This window comes from Protomyctophum parallelum, assembly GCF_964188405.1.
Source record: "Protomyctophum parallelum genome assembly, chromosome: 1".
In the NCBI taxonomy this organism is placed as follows: Eukaryota; Metazoa; Chordata; class Actinopteri; order Myctophiformes; family Myctophidae; genus Protomyctophum; species Protomyctophum parallelum.
In genome coordinates, this window is record NC_139697.1 from 49840244 (window position 1) to 49861788 (window position 21545).

Here is a 21545-nt window from a genome sequence, read left to right on the forward strand (position 1 = left end):
ACGGCGACCAACGCCAGCCAACGCCATGCAATTCTATTGCAGGAAATGGGGAGAGAGATGGGGGGGAAGACACGCAGTATAAAGGCCGTCAGGATCAGGAGTCAAGCCCGCGGCACACTGCCAGACTGGATTACCAGCCAAGGTGCCTGGACCACTGAGCCACGGCCCAGGCATGACTTATGAATTATTTTTTGTGTTTGCTATGAAATATAATTTGAAATGAAATGCTCACTGTAGACTGATCATCAACTTCTTGTGTCAACTCAGCTGTGATGAAACCCTTATTCGTCATAAAATAAAAAGCGGCAGAGGGGTGGCTAGAATGACTGGAATGACTTACAAGTGTGTGTGTTTGTGTGTGTGTGTGTGTGTGTGTGTGGGGGGTTACGCCCTCTGTCCGTAGCCTGAAATGCATGCCTTTTCCTTTTTTTAAATGACTTTGCATGAATGATTATGACATGTTTTTCAATGGCTATTTGTTAATGTTGTTGGGTCACATGAAAGTGAGCATTGTCTACGTACTTCACTATGGGAGACCATTTGCACCAAGTGTTACAATATCATGATTACCAAGTGACTCAGGAGGTGGAGTGGCCGTCTTGGAATTGGAAGGTTCCCCGTTCCATCCTCTTGCTGGCTGTTGTGTCACGTTTCTCTGATGAACGTACTCACTACGTGACAGCAGCGGTGAGGGGCTATGGTATGAGGAAGCTTTTGGAAATGGAGTGATAGACAATTCCAGTGCAAAGATATCTGTAAGAGAGGTACACAATCATCAATGTTAACAAGCATGGTTGAGAATTATAGTTCAGGTGTACATGGATGGATTAGAGCACAAATATAATGCCAGTGAAATAGTGTTGAAAGGAGCGTCCCATATGCTAGTGGCGTTTCCTACACAATGAACAATATTCACAATGATGATGTTTTAGTATCCTAAATAGTATGCTGTTCTACATTCTGCCAGCCAGACAAAGGCCTGTGAACCAATAGTTCAATCCACCTACTGTGTCAAGCATAGTAGGAGTGCCATACCAGGTTGATATTGTTAACAAATTCAGGACGGAAACCCCTTTTGGTGTTTTAAGCATTGTTATACTTTAGCTATTGAAAAATAGCAGATCTACAAGCTGATAACGAGGAACTTGGTGCTGTGCTACAAGCTTGTTGATTTGCTGTTTTTGAAAATTTGTGAAAATGTGGCGCAAATTTGGAACATATATTCTTTCAAAACAAACTTTTTTAACTCAAATGTTTGCTTCTGTGGGGTCCCTGGAACAACATATTTTGAGATGGGGTCGGAGGCCAAATACATATAATTCTAGGGGTCGTTGATATGAAATAGTTTCAGGACCACTGACATAGAAACATAGGTTTTTCATGATTTAGAAAACATTTTGTAGAATCGAGCTGAAGTCTTAATGGGTTCATTTGCAAGGAGTGCACATATGACAGCACAGTATCACTGTATCTCACCGAGGCATGGCCAGCTTTATGGCCTGCAGGCTGGAGAAGGCTGTCTGGTACTGGGAGATCCACTGGTCCAGGTCAGAGTACCTGCACACATGTTCACACATATTTTTATAATCTCTGGACATACAGTAGCATATCTGCAGTGGCTGGGGAGGTGGTATCCAACCACAGCAGTATAGACCGATTCCGTAGCAGGTCTCATGGTCGCAGCTTACGTATTTCATGTAGGTGGACTCGACATAGCTGCAGGATTTAAATCCTCACCAGGCACACCTCTTCTACTATAGTGAACGGCAGAGTGACTGATGTTTAGTCTGCCTCAAACGTTACTCTTTTACCTCCTTTTTACTAACACTAACATTACAAATATGCCCAGAACATTGTGATGAACCTGTGTAGTTTATGGCTGCTCCAACAGTAGTGGCAACATAAAAAAGAAAAAGAAAACGGAATGTCAAAATATCCACCGCGGTGGCTGAGACCAGAGCCATTGAGACGAAGCAGTGAAAGGTCCTGAAAGATACCCAATACCCAATCTTTCTGTTTTATGAACACAAGGCTGCTGTATTTTATACCTCATACTAAGCATTTAAAGTATGAGGTATAAATAGAGCACCGAAGTCCTGACGTCACTGTCGGTAGAGGGTGTCAGTCCCCAGGTTAATGTATTTTTTATTTGTATTATACAGTAATCCCCATAGGGGGGTTTTAGATCTCTTCATATAAGAACTGCGTTTGAAAAATAAACCAATCACCCCGGCCTTTTCACTCATATGGATATGAAGCATCGACTGAAGGTGGAAATGTACAAATATACCCAAAGAGTAACAAAATAAGCGCTAGAAACGAGTCAAATAACCCAGAGACTACTTTTCCGGGTAGGCGGGTGGCTGCATTATGCCTGTCGCACAACATAAACTGAATGTTAATTACGTTTATTTTTATTGATATTTAATGTTTCGTGGTTAGTACGAGCTTATGTCAATGAGGAATCTCAGGAACGCAATGTGTTGACTGCTGGGCGTGACCTATATTTGCAGTGACATTGCCTTCATATGTAGTTTCAAGAATTTTGCGGCCACATTAATTCAATTTTCTCCAGAAACTTGCTCTATCAAATATTAATGAACATCATTAATGAACATCATTAAAAAACATCCCCTGACAGAAAGGCCGGGGTGGTCGGTTCATTTTTCAAACATAGTTCTTGAAGCGATCTAAAATCCCCCTATGGGGATTATAATGCAACTAAAAAAATACATGAACCTGTGTACTGGCGCCCTCTACTGAAAGTGACGTCAGACTTCGGTGTATACCACTGTAATTTAATTCCATAAAGTCCCCCCCCCCCCCTCTCTCTCTCTCAATTGGCAGATGCATGCATGCATGCGCGTTGTGAGCTTGCAGATCGGCTGCGGTTAATTAAGATAATTTAGACTTCACTCCATGCTTGACTTTGAATCACATCATTATATATATATATATATATATATAATATTAATATATAAATTTAACGAGGGGGGGGCCCTCGTTAAATTTATATATTTAAATTAATATCTGTGGACATGTCTGCGTGCCTGATTCGCAGCAGATGTAGCGAGTTGTGAGCTTGTAGAGCAGTTGTAAATTAATTGTAGCCTTTGTGGTTTTTGTGTTCTCCTTGTAGGCTATCTATGTGTTGGGGGGTCGCCCAGGGAGACCCCAGAAGGACGATCGTGGTCATGTGGATTAGTGGATAACATTCCGAAGGCGGGGTTGGCGAAAAGGGCCTTTCTGTGTGGAGTTTGCAGGTTCTCCCCATGCCCCCTAGGGTAGGTACCCTCACAAAAAACATGCAGTAATCCTGGTCTCTAAACTGCCTCCCCCTGGCCAGCCGGGGCGCCTGATGGAGGGGAAAGGAACTGGTTGGAATAACGTGTTCCTTCCACGCACTACGTCCAACCAGGGAAACTCCCCCCTGTCAGGTGTAAAGGAGCAAGTTGGACACTCAGGCATGAAGGAAGCATGAGTTCAAGTCCGTTGCTCTCCCCATGTCCCCCAGGCCGAGGTTGGCGGAGGGTGTGTAGAGCCCAGGATCACATTAGATAATTGACACAGGGGTGAAAAATGGGTTACAAAATCGTGGGATAAAAATGATATATATATATTAAAAAACAACAACATTCCAATGGTATAACAGCCATGCATGCGCTCTGTGCGTAAAATCGTCCAAACACTCGCCTTTTCAGTAGGCCATTAAACCTTCAAATCGAATCAAAAACATTCCTTATTTTTGGAGGTTATTAAAGTTATATCAATCGACACAATGTGATACAATATGTGGGTAATGGATTAAAATAATTGACTGTCACGGTTCGCAGGTGTTAGGACCCAAGTGCAGAACTCAAACAAAGGCAGGACAAGAAGATCACTTGACTTTACTAGGGAAATGACATAGGATAACAGAAGTACATACACATGATACACTGAACTCAAAACCTGACACTAACTTAAGATCCAGCACTGAACAAACACAAGGCAGAGTTTAAAGGTGTAGGGAAACGGAAATGGAGATCAATTTATTTTGAAGTTTCAACATGAAACACCGGTCTGAAGTTTCTGAACCAATCAGAGCGTCACATCCCTTCAGGCGATGGGACGGTAGCTAGGGACGGCAGCTATGCTATACGCAACACGCATGGTGTATGTTTGTTTACAAATCAGATTGTCAGCCAGCTACACCAGTTTACTGTTATGTGGCTTATTTCTACCCTATAAGGTTACCAAGATTGCCTTTTTTCACCTTAGAAATATTGCACGAATCAGAGCCTATGTGTCCTTGGACGATGCAAAAACGCTAATACACGCCTTTGTTTTTTCTCGGCTTGATTACTGCAATGCACTTTTTTCAGGACTGCCTAAGAAAACAACTGACAGATTACAACTTGTCCAAAATGCAGCAGCCAGAGTTTTAACTAGAACTAAGATGAGAGAACATATTACTCCAGTTTTGGCATCACTGCACTGGCTTCCGGTTGTTTTTAGGATTGATTTAAAAAATATTTAACTTGTCTATAAAGCTCTCAATGGTCTCGCACCTTCCTACCTACATGACTGCCTGCCTAAATATGTCCCAAACCGCCCGCTAAGGTCTTCCACTGCTGGCCTGCTCGCTTTGCCTAAAAAAATACGGGGAAGCAGCTTTTTGCTTCTACGGGCCGTCGGCATGGAACAAGCTCCCTCTGTACCTTCGTCAGGCAGCCTCTGTAGACATTTTTAAAGCTCAGCTCAAGACCCACTTCTACAACATTGCTTTTAATTGATCTTTTAGTTGTTGTTTTTTTTTGTTTTTGTTATTCATGTCCTCACTGTATTGCATTACTGTCGTTGCCTTGCTTTTCTTTTATTCTCCATTGTTCTGTAAAGCACTTTGAGCTGCATTTCATGTCATGAAAGGTGCTATACAAATAAAGTTTTATTATTATTATTATTATTATAATGTTTTCGGATACATATTTTAGCGTGATGATTAAGTTGAAACCGAGTAATACACTGTCTGGATGTTATCTTGAATGGGAATAAAAACGGAGGATTTCTGCAATCAGTAGCAGCTGTGCTGGACGGATGCGCACATATGGGGAATTAAACGGGTGAGCTTCATTTTTATTGGCTTTTATCGATGTGTATCTCTACACGTCATCACGCAGCACGTTTTCGTTTTAATAAATAAATAATACAATCGTTTTTATGGACCTTTGATATAAAAACACACAGAAATGAGAATTTTCCCATTTTTTTGGCATCCATTGTTAGGTATGCCCATATGATGACCACGGATATGGTCTAAAAGTGTGAAAAACGTCTTTTTCACTACGCCTTTAAATAGTCACTGGAGCTCATCATCTAACCTGGCTCAGCTGCTCCCCACAGGTGATGGCACTCAGGGCAATCAGAGTCAGAGGAGCAGGACTTGGGAGAGACAGAGGAAACTCATGGACAAACATGGGGGCTCAGGACGTGACCATGACAGTACCTCCCGCCAAGGGACAGATCCCAGATGTCCTTCTAGGCCACTCTGGACCACAGGACAACTCAGAATGACGGGGGTGGAACATGGAGATCCTCAGGTAGGTGGGGCAGGAGGGACTGGGAAGAAGTGGTCAGCAAGGGCTCTGGTGGGGGTCATCACAGAGACGTGTCAACACGGAGCAGAGGGCACATGCTGGTCATCAAGGGAGAGAGGACATCAGGGCGTCGGTCAGCCAGGGCTCTGGCGCGGTTCATCATCAAGACACTCAACGCGGAGCAGAGGGCACAAGCTGGTCATTAGGGTAGGTAGGGTGCTGCACAGGCTGGCCTCCCAGGTCAGCGCAGGCAGGAACACAGGACTTGACAGGAGCAGGAGGGTGGGGTCTCCAAGTCTCAGGAAGGACAGTGACATCAGTAGTGGCACAGGGAGAGAATGGCCAAAGTGTGCTCTGTTCAGCGCTGGTGAGTTCTGCTGGGTCCAATGATGGCTGGATCTTACTGTCACGGTTCGCAGGAGTTAGGACCCAAGTGCAGAACTCAAACAAAGGCAGGACAAGAAGATCACATAAACTTGACTTTACTAGGGAAATGACAGAGGAAAACAGAAATACATACACATGTTACACTGAACATAAAACCTGACACCAACTTAAGATCCAGCACTGAACAAACACAAGGCAGAGTTTAAATAGTCACTGGAGCTCATCACCCAACCTGGCTCAGCTGGTCCCCACAGGTGATGGCACTCAGGGCAATCAGAGTCAGAGGAGCAGGACTTGGGAGAGACAGAGGAAACTCATGGACAAACAGGGGGGCTCAGGACGTGACCATGACATTGACGCAATCAAATGAAAAGTAACCTTCGGGAAAGTGCAGCCTTATTTTTCGGGGACAAATTAAGGCAGCGTCTCCGCAAAGGAGCATTGCACAGGGACCCCCCCCCAGGGATCCACGGACGCGGTGGCCCCGAAACCTGCGAGCTTGGATGCCCGAAAACCACTCCACGGGGAAAGGCACCCTTTCAATACCACCAGACTAGTTTTTATTTGTTGACAAAATTGTCAATATATTTATATAGTTTTAGTCATCAATCATAGCTTAGTTTTCATTTAGTTTACGTCAGTGAAAAAAGGTAGTCGAAGAACATTTTTCGTCATAGTTTTAGTCGACAAAATCAACACACATTGGTGCATCCATATTCGTTTATTGGCACGACATGAAAAGGTAAAACCACTGAGTTTGACACAGGCTACACAGACCCACATTTAAAAAATAAAAAAATAAAATAAACTAATTAAAGGGGTTGTTCCGGGGAACGCCATGAGAGAACATTGTTCTGCTCATATTGGTATTGGTTATGCATGTGCATAATTTGGTTCAATATTGCGCACCAGTTGAAGACAACATGCTCTACCTTGCTTTAACTGTCTATGTACATTAAACAGAAGTGCCCCAGATTTAGCCCACTTGCCAGAATGTGAACCCCAACATTTTGAGTACCCTAAGTATGTTACATTTAGAAACATTTAGAAACTGCTGGATGCTAGCTTGCGTATGTTGGGCAATTTTAATAATTGGCATAATTCATATTTATTTCATTTCAGTTATGGTTTTACATGATTATATTAATTTTACTTTGTACTTGCACATACTTTACATATTCCATACCAGAAAAGGAGCAGGAAGAAGAATAAGCTGGGGTACCATTAACAAATTAACACATTTCATTATGCTTTAAGTAGCATGTGGCGGGTGAAACTAGGCGTTTTTCATGATTCTGAATCCATTGCAAGCATTTGTTTTTCACGAAAAACACTGCTTGGGCTAAAGTCGGCCATAGCCACTTGGCCAAATGGACCCTTATGGTCCATGTGGTTTCATTTTACGCTCTCAAGAGTTAAATATCTATAAGGCCTTCGCCTCCCTTATAGCAAGGCGCCGCATTCTGCTTCACTGGAAAAATCCTAACCCCCCTGCCACGACACCCTGGCTAAAAGACCTGACATCCTTTATTCACCTAGAAAAAATTAAATTATCAACTAGAGGCTCATTGAATAACTTCTCTAGAACCTGGGACCCTTTTCTTTTATATATTAATTCTTTAACTGCAATTGATTAATTTCCCTCTCTTCCTTAGCTTTTATATGGTCATCTCTTGCCTACAAGTTTCTTTCCCAATTATTTGTTGTAAGTATTGTTTATTATCGTAATTCTTTCTATAAGTCTATTCTCCCCTCAGGGCTAGCGGGTGGGTGGGTGGGTATGTGTTATTGTTATTGTTTTATTTTGTGTTTTGTTCTGTTCCTTATATGTCTTGTATTTAAAAAAATGGAAAAAACCCAATAAAACATTATATAAAAAATAAAGATCTATAAGGGGTCCATTTGGTTACCAACTTTACTTCATTTAGCTGGAGACCACCTGGAACCGCCTCAAGGACCACTGGTTGAGAACCACTGGAATAGATCAAAACAATACCGATTCCCCTATCCCTAGTAAAGACATTATAGTACTCCTCTTCCCATCGGCTAAACTACCTCCCCCTGGCCAGCCGGGAATATACCTTTTGATGCAACCGAGTTTGTATTCCAATACGTATCGTATTGAATAGTTGTGTATTGTATGTACCGTATTATATCGTCAATGTTGGGCAGAAAGCTCCATATTTCAGTGTTTTTCGTTACCATTGGGTGTTGCACACGGAATGCATTGGAGTTAGGGGTGTAACGATACATTTTAACAGCGATACGATACGTATCACGATACATGGTTGACGATACGATGCATGGACGATATTGGTTCATAAGGGCGATACGATATGATTCAATGATTTGAAATCGATACAGTAAACCATTTATTAAAAAATACATTGATGTTATTTTAAATTAAGTAATTAAACCCGTCTTTTAAAATGTTCTTCTAAAAAATTGCTAAATAACCACGCACAAAAATATAATATTGATACAATCGATTAATTGCATAGCAAAACGATTCAATAACGTTTATTTCCATTGCAAAACGATACGATACATAGTCAATGTTGCGGTTTTCATTTCGATATACTTTGATTCTTGAATTTAAATACGATTTTTCGATGCCGTTATTATATCATTATACCCCAAATTGGAGTCTATGGGCTCGCACGAGTTACATGAACCACGTGACCGGTCTGTTTTCTGCCCCCTCAATGTCGTAACTCTGTCTACTCTATGGCTCTGGCTCACAACGCCACAACGTGCAAGGGCACCACCCCACAGCGACGATATTATGCATAACTGATCAATTGAGTACAATGGACCACAATGGAAACAGGCTTTTGGAAAATGAGGCTTTTTGTGTTATCCTTCTACCTGTACTGTTAAACAGTGGTGGAAAGTAGTACATTTACTTAAGTACAATTTTGTACAATATTATTTTTTTACTTTTCTTGAGTAATTCCAATTTCCAACACTGTTACTTCTACTGCAGTACATCTCAAAGGGAAATATTGTACTTTACTGCCACACACAGTGAGCTTGTAGATCTTTTTTCAAAGGATTTTTAGACATTTGAAAACTGGAAATGGGACATTCTGCATAATGAGTAGTACTTTTGTATTTTTAATCGAGTACATTTTGAATTCGGGACTTTTACTTAACCCATTCAGGACGGGAACCCATTTAGACCCGAGGTCGATTCTACAAATGTGTTTGACAGTTTTCTGAAAAACCTTACGTTTCTATGTCAGTGGTGCTCAAACTTGTTCATGTCAAGGAGCCCCACACTTATACAGTATGTATTTGGCCGCCGACCCAGATCTCAAAATATGTTGTTCCAGGGACCACCCAGAAGCAAAGATTTGAGTTAAAAACGTTTGCTCTGAAAGAATATATATTCAAAGATTTGCGCCACATTTTCACGATAAAAAAAAAAAAGCAGATCTACAAGCTCGCAGCGTGGCACCAGGTGCCGCAACGGCGTCAACTCCGGGAGTGCTTGAGGGCTGAAGCACCCACGGACACAATAGTAAGCCAAATAGCACCCACTGACTGAAGGCTGAAGCTCCCCTCCCCGTGGTCAGTTTGTCACGTCACGTAGGGACCAGGGGGGGCAGTCAGATAGATATTTTGTGAAGCCACTAAGGAAATCGGGACATCCTGAAAGTTCATATAATGGCCTGTTGTGGCGCCGTCATTGGGCCCAAAAAAACCCATAGCCCCATAGAGGTCCATGTATTTGGGCCCAACTTCACCTAGACTGTATTACCTTAATAAACATGGTCATGACTACTTTCTGCTTCCAGTCACTAGTTTAAAGTCTCATTTCATATTCTTTTTGGAAAATTATGGTCCCATTTATAAAAAAAATGACCATAAAGTCGTGTATGTTCTGAGGGGCGTGGCTACCGTTACAGTCTTTGATCGGGAGCCACCCCCCGTTCGAGTCAAAATAAAAACCAACTAAGAAGAAGGGGGGAACAACGAAACAACGGAAACTGAAGGAGCAGCGGCGCTATCGGCTAGTAGTCCCAACTCTCAAGTGTCTGCAGCCCGTCACGAGTCCCGTAATGAACTGATACGGAACGCACGTTGTTCCGTATTTTAATGTCGGGTCGGGAAATAAATACAGTATGAATGACCGCGGGATTTATTTGACAAATCTGTCCTGCTTTCTTCACGAGAAGAGAAGAGCGCTCAGCGCTCAGAACAGAGCGGACCTGTGGCTGTGGCTGTCAGTTCACTTTATGGCATGTGTGAGTTGAGATGTGAACCAGGGTCTGGGAAGCTCAGAGCTGCAGCCATTGGCTCATGATACGAGCACACGACCAATGGGACAGATCATTCAGTGTTGCTAAGATACCACACACACACACACACACACACACACACACACACACACACACACACACACACACACACACACCCTTGGACTACGGGGTCCACAGCGCTCTGCTCAAAGTTAACTTGCATGTGACGAGCGGCACTCGGGCACAGCACAGCAGTGTCACAGCAGTGTCACACAGACAAACGCGTACCTCTCCCATTTGGAAAACATTTGAAACAGCAACGTTTATAACGTTTTACATTACAAAAAAATAATAATACAAATAAAAACGATTTTTCGACTCATACGTTTTGAGTCGCGGGAGGCATGAGTCGAAAATCGAGGGTGCCCACCCGCCCCGCCCCGCCACCCAACCCCCCCCCCCCCCCGCTGCGGTGGGGGGGTTGGGTGGCGGGGCGGGGCGGGTGGGCACCCACTGTCATTATAGGAACCTTCCGCCACTGGCGCTATGAGCTTGTAGAGCTGCTATTTTTCAATAGCTCAAGTATAACTATAGAGCACCGAAGTCCTGACGTAACTCGCTCATCCCGACGATTCCCCTGGTTCGCGGAAGTAATTTCTCTATGGAGAATAACATGGGGTGATCTTAATATAGTCTACTATAAGCGTTGTGGTCCAAAAATAAACAAGCTGTCTCGGCGTTATTGTCGGGAAGGTGTCTCTGTATCGTTTGCAACAGTCAGTCACTCATATATGATACAGTCTGCTTCTAGCGAAAATCTAACTAATTCAGCAGCAGTAACATTAGCGTTTTCTCTCAGTCAGTTGATTCTTCATATCCATATGAGTGAAGCGGCCGGGGTGACATGTTTATTTTTCAAACACAGTTGTTATATGAGGCGATCTCAAATCGCCTCAATGGGGATTTCAATGCAACTAAACAAATACATGAACCTGGGGACTGACGCCCTCTACTGAAAGTGACGTCAGACTTCGGTGCTCTATGCTTTAAACACCAAAAGGGGTTCCCGCCCAGAATGGGTTAAGCATTGTTATACTTTAGCTATTTAAAAATAGCAGAACTACAAGCTTGTAGATCTGCTATTTTTGAAAAAATCGTGAAAATGTGGCGCAAATCTTTGAATATATATTCTTTCACAGTGAACGTTTGTATCTCAAATCTTTGCTTCTGGGGGAGGGGGGGGGGGGGGGGTCCCTGGAACAACATATTTTCAGATGGGGTCGGCGGCCAATTACATATAATTTCTAGGGTCCTTGACATGAAATAGTTTGACAACCGCTGACATAGAAACATAGGGTTTTTAAATAAAACCGTCATGATTTAGAAGACATTTTGTAGAATCTGGTCTCAGTCCTAAATGGGTTATCATAGTTCTACTTAAGTAAAGAATCAAAGTACTTTTTCCGCCACTGGTTAATAAATCAATCAATCAATCAATACATCCATCCATCCAGCCCAGCTCACTCCTCCTTCCCGTCCTCTTCGCCTCCTGGCCCAGTAGCAGAGGAGAAGGTGCCGGGGATCGTGACGTGCACAGAGACCTCCACGTCCACGCTGCTCTCAGGGTCAGGTGGATCGATGGCCTTCTTCTTCGTCTCCTGCTCGCCCTGCTCCTCCGGCCGCCACGTGGCCTCCCCAGCAGCAGCAGCAGAGGACGGGGAGGCCACGGCGCCACACGTCAGGATGTTCAGGGGAGGCATCGGGGGGAGGGGCACGCTCCTGGCCAGCTCCTCGATGTAACGCGCCACCTCCAGGGTCTTGAACTGGGTCACCTGGAGGAGCACAGAAACCACATTTGAGAAATGAAGATGCATATGGCCCCCGTTCGGAAGCTCCCTCGACCTGTGCCAGAGGTCATCCGCCATGTTGGCTTGTGCGGTGGACATTTTTGTCAACATTGCATTTATTGCCACAGACTTATAAAAGGAGTGGACGATAATATTACCAGAAACATATGAATAAATAGCCCTGAATGACCATAACAGGTCTGTAACTCTGAGAGTGTTCAAATGGAACCAAATGGACCCTTACGGGTCGAACACTCTCAGAGTTTAGGGGGTCTTTGCAAAAAAAAATACATTTGAGAACCACTAGTACAAAACTACTAGCTGGACTCCTAATGTGCCATAGTGTCATAGTAAATAATTGTCATACATATTCTGAAGAAAACCTGGAGACTTGAAATTCAGTATTAAAGTGGGTGTTATGATCAAAATAATAATTAATTCATTATAATGGCGTGTAAAACAAAATCAAAAAATTGCCACGGACAAGACCAAGTCTTTGCCACGGACATATTTTGTCCATGTACGGACATGTCGGCGACCACTGCTCTGCGCTCTTAGCTCTGAAAAGAGATCCCGTATAGAGGTATGCCTGCATCGGTAGAACGGGGCTTGAGCCGTCCATAAACAGAGGCGAACACCCTTTTTGCAGTATCGTTTGAAAGAAATTGAGGGCCCTATTTTTGCCATGCTATACCCCTTATCCCTAAACATATTTTCCTTATTGTCTCCACCAGGCCGAAGGCATGGGGGGAGAGTATGTTTTGCACTCCGTCCGTGTGTCCGTCCGTGTGTGTGTGTGTGTGTGTGTCCGTCCGTCCGTGAGCAGCTAATCTCGGCCACCGTTAACCCGGTCGATGCCAAATTTTGCACACACACTCCCTGGATGCCAACGATGAACCTCTGCCCCAAACTTTCCAGAACGGCCTGTTATAGCGCCACCAGGAGGCCGCTTTGTGCAAAACAGGTTTTTGCACAGCACACCTACAGATTTTGTCCAAACATCACGCAAATTGGTACACAGTCTCTCTAGAGCCATTCAACCAAACCGGTCTTTCAGATTTCTCACACTCCATCCTGATTGGTTAAGATTGGCTTCCAAAGTTCACAGGAGTGCTCAGTTTCAAACAAAATGCTGCAAATCATGAACACATCGCGTGATTTCCGTGAAATTGTGCACCCACATTCCCACTAGGCCGAGGACAAAATGCCACATGAACAATTTCAAGTCAGCCTCAAGGTGGCGCTATAACTGGCCGAAAAGTGTTTTTACCTCTAACTGCACGGATCTGTGGATAACCTGGTGGAGACCTGTGCCCAGAAGGGCACTTTTTCTAGTTTTTTTTTTTTTAAATTACCATTTTGAAAACATTTGAAAGTTGTTCAACTAGCCGATCTAAATCGACACGTTGTGAGCTTGTAGATTGGCTATTTGAACTATTCAAAAAAAAAATCAAAATAGTAAAAAAGGCAAAGAAGTTTAGTATAGGGAAAAGGGGTCAGGTAGGATACTAGGGGGGTTACGAGGGGGATGCCATACTGTGTGTTGTAGGCTCAATATGTCAGTTTGTCACCTACCCCTTCACATTCAGTATAGATCCCGTGATCCTTTGTGATCAGATGCAACTTGCCGGGGTCCACTAAATAGTAGAAAATAATAATAAAGAAATTGCCATAAAGTTTTGTAAAAAAAAAAAAAAAAAGAAAAAAGAAAGGCACTTGTGTGAATGCTCCCTCCCCCCTGTCAAAAATAGCTAAAATTGCTTAAAATGAAAGAAAGCAGCAAAAGAACGGGAACAAAATATTTTACTTTCTCTAATAGCCTAAAACAAGAAACCAAAGTTGTCCTTTAAAGGAATAGTTCACCCAAATAAATTATTTTTTTCTATCAATTACACAACCCAGGAAACCTTGAATTTGTGGAGATTTGTTAAGATTTTTGACGCTTTCCTAAGCCAATAATTAGACTAGCGTTATTCTATACGGGTGTTGAAAACTAGCACCCGTTCTATACACTTTCAAGCACGTGCATCCAGTGTGACTGCGATGTCAAATAAACCAACACGACATGACATAAAGGGGCTATAGCAGTGGTTCCCAAACTTTTTAGCCCGTGACCCAAAAGAGAGATTAGACGTTTGCCCGAGACGCAAACCGGCGAAAATAGCAGATCTACAAGCTCACAATGTGTCACTTCGTGCCATGTTGTGAGCTTGTAGATCGGCTATCTTGACTACTTCTTTGTTTGTTTATTGAAGGATCCCCATTAGAGACACATGAATGAACCTCTAGTCTTCCTTGGGTCCAATCCTGGGGGGAACAATCATTGAATTTGTGTTTAATTCATTTTTAAACGTTAAAAGATAATAATTTAAAAAATATATATATATTTTTTTTTTAAACAATAAATAAAGGGTGTTCGCTACCCACAAATGGGTCCCGACCTTAGAGTATATATTAATAGAGACGGCACCCGGAGGAAACCCTGAGGTGAAATGGACATAGTGGCCAAATTTGGTATTGCAGCTCGAGCCAGCGCTGGGCCGTTGACTATCATTGCGCACGTTTATGTTATTGGCAATGACACGTGAACGCTGTTTCATACGTGAACGCACGCAATGGTAGTCAACGGCCAGCACGTTCACCATTTGGCCCAATCCATCCAAGAATGCACTCTGTTCCTACCCGGAAGGAGGAGTGAAATCACCTCATGCGCTTTTGAGCAACTTAATGCAAGTGGATGGGAGGAGAAATCCGGTGACGTCTCTATTAATATATGCTCTAAGGTCCCGACTCAGTGTAGTTTGGGAACCAGTGCTCTATATCAGGGGTGGGCAACTTTGATGATGAATAGTGCCACTATATTTTCACACTCACTCCAGAGGGCCACATTGCATATTACTGTCGTAGCAAAAATAGCCAATCTACGTGTCACACTGTGATGCGTTTTGAGCTTGTAGATCGGCTATTTTTGCTATATTTGAATTGGAATCCTGAAAAGTAACCTTTTTGTTTACCGTAATATAAAATGCATTAACTTATAGTTATGTTAACCTTATGAACTAAATACAAATACATTGGACAATGAAAAAAAAAGTCAATATGCTACTAATATAGACTAGAAGTAATTAAAGCGGGTTATATTTGCAGGTTTGGAATTGTAACAGCTGACATCAATAATATATCAGTATTCTGGGGCCGCATTAAGTGATGGTGGGGGCCACCAGTTGCCCATGTATGCTAGATAGGCCGCTGCTGTGTGTGTGTGTGTGTGTGTGTGTGTGTGTGTGTGTGTGTGTGTGTGTGTTTGTTTACTGAAAATAAATAAGTTCATGAGCGCCACGCCTTTCACAGACATGCACAAAGCAAGTTCAGTCAAGAAACTCAGGTGCTATTTACACGAGGATGGTGTTCATATAAAACCTCAAAATAAAGTATCGTTTGCTGCTGTCATTTAGACGAGAACCGTGTTCTCAGGAGGTGAAAACGCAACAAAGTGAAACCACCTCCCAGAGTGGAAATCATTCAGAACACCGTTTCCTATGGTCTCCATATAAACAGGCAAAACGGTGAATCCGCAAAACTTATGACATCATGGCTCATGTTGGCTCACAGCGCATGTTTATTACATTGATGCAGAGCCATATCATTATGATATAATGGACTTCCTGAACAAGCCTCCCTCCTCGCCTACAAAGTGCTGCTCATCAGCGATGTTGAATGTAAAACCATGATGTAAATAAAAAGCCTTGTGATAGACGGCAGCCGCGGCAGCAGCGTTTATGTAGCCTAATGTATTATAATATATATAACCATCCCGTGGCGCGCCCAGAGCCGTGTTGCGCAGGCTTGCGTGAAGGTTTCTTCTTCTTGTACGTGGGTGACCTGTCTATTTGGCAGCCCGTTATCGCCACCTAGCGACAGTATAGCATAATAGCACATCATATCATAACGTGTGCGTTCTCGTGTAAAGGGTAAGAAAAAATGAGAACGCAACGGGACTTTGTCGTGTTATATGGAGATGGTCGCCGTCTAAAAGAGGCCTCAGTGCAGTTGTCACATGATTCACTGCATCCAATCACACACTCATTCCAGCTTCATACCGGCTATTTAAACTGGAATTTTGCACTGCTAATCCTGCTTGATTGCTTGCTTGCTGCTGCACACTGATTCTGCTGCGCTGCTGTTTGCTTAAACATCTGTTGCTCGCCCTCGTTCACCCCAGCTACCACCTGTCGTGTTGGATCTGCTATTTAGGTACAGGGGATTCGGAGTCCCTATGGTTGGGACTGATGTGCTTGGTCAGAGTAGCCTACCTATAAAAGCAGATCCAATTCATCGCCAAACCATAACAAATATATTGCTCATTTTAAATTCAATCAATATTAGGGCCGGGACTTTAACGCGTTCATTGAGATTAATTAATTACAGAAAGATATCGCGTTAAAAAAAATAACGCATTTTAATCGCACAATTCTTTTCAACTCGGAACGTTGTCACTGGACGAGTTTCAGACGGACCGGCGCACCACCCACTGAGTGCAGTGTCCGTGTCCTCTTCAGACAATAACACCACGGCCCTTTCTGAAACCAGTCCCTTGACTTGAAGTGCTCTCGGGAGGTTCCCTCGTCAGGAAGTGCCCCTCCAGCTGAATCAAGTTCCCTTGATTAGGGTGCTGGGTATAAAAAACTGTTTGGAAATACACTTGCCCTCCTTGTGCAGAAACAGGAAACAGACACCATTCGTTGCCATGGTTACCATCATGCAATTGTGTTACCTGTTATTTTGTGTGTACAGTTATATTGCATTGCATCGTGTTTGTTTGTGTGGATTTCATTAATATGGAAAAAGGAAATAGGCTACAGCGTGACTGTCAAAAATTACATGTCATATACATCCATGGTGTTTATAAATCATTGTGTTAAAACTTGTTTTGTTTGTGTGGTTTCATTCATAGTTTTTCACGGTGGGGTAAATAAAGAGCCCTTGTGAACATCAGTTGGAGCGTTGTCTATTCTGCATCAGACGACTAGGGGTGCAACGGTTCAGTTAGCCCACGGTTCGGTTCGAACCTCTGTATGGGGGCCACGGTTTCGGTACAGTAAAATAAAAACAGGAACGCGCCCAGGGTGCCGGGCCGGTTCCGAACTGCCGCCCCGTGGCCGAAACGGTTGAGAAATGACAGAGTTACTGTGTGCCGGTCCCTCTACTGTACCCTCTACTGTACTGTACTGTACTGTAGCCTACTGGCACACACGAAATCATCATATATATACAGTTAATATGTGCGTGTGTTTGTGTGTGTGTTAGGTTGCGCACAGGTGGTGAAAAACAACCATGCTGTTTTCATGCTCATACCCACACACATAAGTCCGTAAGGGACTGGCTTGCACCAAAAAAGTTTATTTATAGCATTTTATTTTATTATTTTTTTAGCATATATTTTTTTATTAGGCATTTCTGCCTTTTCATTATTTTAAAGGGGGAAAAAAAAACGTATATTATATATTGCTATTTTAATGTGCCTCATCATTATTATGTTCAAGGGGAAAATAATGCACCTATGCGCTCACACGTGGTGCAGACTCGCAGCACATGCAGGGAGGAGAGGAGAGTGGGGGAGAGAGGGGAGGAATTCACAGCAGAGTGCCATGTCGCACAGAAACATTTACAAAAGTTTACAATAAAGATCTGCATGCAATATTATACTTATATTATTAGAAGAAGGGTTTCTATCTAGGATTGGACATGGTCCACATGGAGTATTTTGTTGGGACTTTTCAGATGGAATATTCTTCTCCTGCTCCGAAAAAACAACGAGTTGTTTTTGCTCTCTCTCTCCCTTTTTAGCACTCAAACAGCGATTGCAGATGCAGAAGCAGATCTGAACAAACTCACAAAGACGCGTGCTTAGAAGCCTGTTGATTCGAGGTTACTCCGCTGTGTGTGTGTGTGTGTCTCTGTGTATGACATCAACAATTATTCCACAGAGTGGTCTTTTCAAGAACGACATTTTAAGACGAGGGCTGGATTCTCCTCATCATGCCGTCTCTCTCTCTCTGTGTCTGTGGGGGGGGAGAGGGGGTGGGCCGACAGAGTGCTACACTTCTGTGACCGAAAGAGTGCTAGACTTCTTAGTAGGACGGTGTGTGACCGATAGAGTGCTAGACTTCTAAGTAGGCCGGTGTGTGACCGAGAAATACATTCTTCGCAGCTGTAAGAAATGAATTAATGCAAACCGAAATAGCGCGGTTCATTAGAGCGCATTGAACCGTGTATGCTGTACAGAACGGTTTGGTTTTAAACCGAAAACCGTTGCACCCCTAGGTGGTACTTACATTTGTAGGTCGCGGTTTCCATGCGGACAGAGAGCAGGGCTGCACAGTATATATGAATAGAGACGGCACCCGAGTTCTCCTCTCATCCACTTGCATTAAGTTGCTCTAAAGCGCATGAGGCGATTTCACTCCTCCTTCCGAGTAGGAACAGAGTGCATTCTGGGATGGATTGTACCCAAACACATGAGCGCGCTGCCGTTGACTATCATTGCACGCGTTCACGTGTGAAACAACTGGAGACAAGCATGAGTTTACTAATTATAGACCAGTCTCATTACTTTCACAGTTTTCAAAAGTGCTTGAAAAGCTATATGTACAAAGACTAAATTCATTTATTGCAAAGAATAACCTTTTGAGTGAGAGTCAATATGGTTTTCGAAGTAATCGATCCACATCTTTGGCACTTATGAAGATAACAGAAGAAATAACTTCCGCAATAGATAATTATGAGCATACAATAGGCGTCTTTATTGATTTAAAAAAGGCATTCGATACAATTGACCATACTATTTTAATATCGAAATTGTATAAATATGGTGTTAGAGGTATTGTATTAGATTGGTTAATTAGTTATCTTCATAACAGGCAACAATATGTTCAGTGGGGGGGTTATACATCAGATTGCTTGAAGCTTGAGTGCGGAGTCCCACAAGGATCAGTTTTAGGACCTAAACTTTTTATTTTATATATTAACGACATTTGCGAAGTATCAAGGATTATGCAGTTTGTTTTGTTCGCAGACGATACAAATTTCTTCTGCTCGGGCAATGATTTGAATTGCTTGGCAGAAAAAATTACAAATGAAATGGTAAAACTAAAAAAATGGTTTAATAAAAATAAGTTATCATTAAATTTGAAAAAAACAAAGTTCATGATTTTTTCTTATCTGAAACAAGAGGAAGTGGTACTCTCCATAGATGGTGTGAATATCGAAAGAGTTAACGAATTCAAGTTTCTGGGGGTTGTTTTAGATGACAAATTGACATGGAAAAATCATATAGTATAAAATATGTAAAAAGCAAGGTTGCTAGAAGTCTCTTTATTTTGAATAAAGTAAAATATGATTTAGAAATTAATATACTGAGGATGCTTTATTGTACTTTGGTCTTACCATATTTCATGTATTGTCTGGAAGTGTGGGGCAACACGTACAAAAGTAATATACTTCCCCTGATCTTATTACAAAAAAGAGCCTTAAGAATTATTCATAATGAAGATTTTAGAGCACATACTAATAGACTTTTTATATCATCAAGGTTGCTAAAAATTACGGATTTGGTTGAACTTAGAACTTTGTTAATAGTACATAAAGCAAAAAGCAGAGACCTACCAGAGCAGTTACAAAAACTGTTTGTGCCCAGTTCAGAAAATGAGGATCATAGAAGAAAGCATGACTTTAAGCACCGGTTTGCGAGAACAACATTAAAACAGTTCTGTATTTCCGTCATAGGAATACAGTTATGGAATGTAAAAAAGAGGGAGTTGAAAAGCTGTGAAGCAATATTTCAGTTTAAGAAACTGTTTACATTGGAGAAAATCAAAAAATATGAATTGGAGGTTTAATTATTGTTTTGCTTTTCGTTTTGGTTTGGTTCAAATTCATTTTTTTTTTTTTTGTGATGTGCTGTCGTGGCTGTTAGCCCGACAGTTAGTACTTGATGTATTAATGTGTGTAGAGGGGCAGGTATAAATAAGATTTATCTTCTTCCTGTCCCTTTTCATTTATGGAAAATGGAAAAAAAAAAAGTAAGATATGCAAAATGAATGTATGTAATGCTATCCATAAATGAAATAAACATGAACATGAACATGAACATGAAACAGCGTTCACGTGTTGTCATGAACGTGTACAATGATAGTCAACGGACCAGCGTGTTCATGTGTTTGGGCCCACGCTGCAATACCAAATCCGGCCACTATGTCCATTTCGCCTCAGGGTTTCCTCCGGGTGCCGTCTCTATTCATATATACTCTAAGGTCTAGATCGGCACAGACTCGCTCTTGAGGGCTTTATAAGCCACTTCCACTCAAGGCTGCTTGGTTTCGGACGACACTTAATATGGCGCAGCCTCGCGTGAACGCGCATATCGAGGGCAAGTGTGTAGGGCGAGTGGCGAGGAGCTGGTCTCAGAAAGGGGTCACCAGACAGTTCACAAGATCGGGGGAAGCTGCTGAGATCACTTTGCTTGTGGATGTGAAATAGGATTTAAAAGGCTATCGGATGATAGCGTGGATTACAGCACAGTTGTGTGAAATTATGCAATAAAGAATCACCGCACCTCGTCAAGCCTCCAGTATCGGCTCGATGCGAAACATGTTGCTCCGAGCCTAGCCTGGAAGCTAACGTCAACAGTAGCTCTGGTCCATAGCGTTCTAGTTCTATGGTGCTTTATTAGATCCTTCCCCTCACACCCGTGGAAGTGCAGGCTGTGCAGCCCCTCGTTTTTAGCACAAAAAATATGTTGAAAGCCTACTTTCCTCCTTCTAACGCTATGGATCAGAGCTAACGTTATTCCAACTCCCAGTAGCAGTTCAAGGACCCACGCCCAACCAACACTTGACCAGATTACATGGTTTCTAAGCAAACGGTTATGGCCAATTAACTAAAATATAAAATCTGTTACGTCTGTTATTTCCTCTGAAGCAGTGTTTTCTAATATTTCTCATATTTGCTGCACCATGCCCCCCCAACCCTGTGGAATGCACTTCCCAAACTCTCAAGAGACATGCCCCTACCATCCAAACCTTCAATATTGCATTCCACTGTTTTAATTTATTTGATTCCTGTGTGTTTTTCCCCTAATTAAGTTTGTTTTTGTTTTCTCATGTCCCCCTTGTAAAGCATCTTTGGGTTAAATTTGAGATATTATTATTATTACTACAAAAACAATGTTTTTTTGCTTAACCTTATGTATTCATTGATTCACTAGACAATTTTGTCAACAAATTAAAAACTAGACTAAAATGTTAGGAAAGGACTAGTGGGCAAGAGACCCAGTATAAGTAAAAGCACAAGTCAATTTAACCCTTGAGCCAAATTCCAATACCCAAAATTTCGGCCACTCGCTCACTCACACTCGGTCACTCACACTCGGTCACTCAATGGTGGTGTTATGGTGAAATTGGTGACCTGCTGAAATATGTGACAATCGTGTA

At 42.4% G+C, this 21545-nt stretch overlaps 1 protein-coding gene across 1 annotated transcript in view; it reads right to left on the reverse strand.

Moving 5' to 3' along the window:
* Nucleotides 1-11335: 11335 nt before the first annotated feature.
* The window catches only part of LOC310864962 (microfibrillar-associated protein 3-like), a 37860-nt gene continuing 27650 nt past the window's right edge, over nt 11336-21545 (reverse strand). The window contains exon 6 of the mRNA XM_083773848.1: nt 11336-12039. Within this exon, the coding sequence (XP_083629974.1) occupies nt 11728-12039 (312 nt within the window). The 3' untranslated portion in view covers nt 11336-11727. The remainder of the gene's footprint in view (nt 12040-21545) is intronic.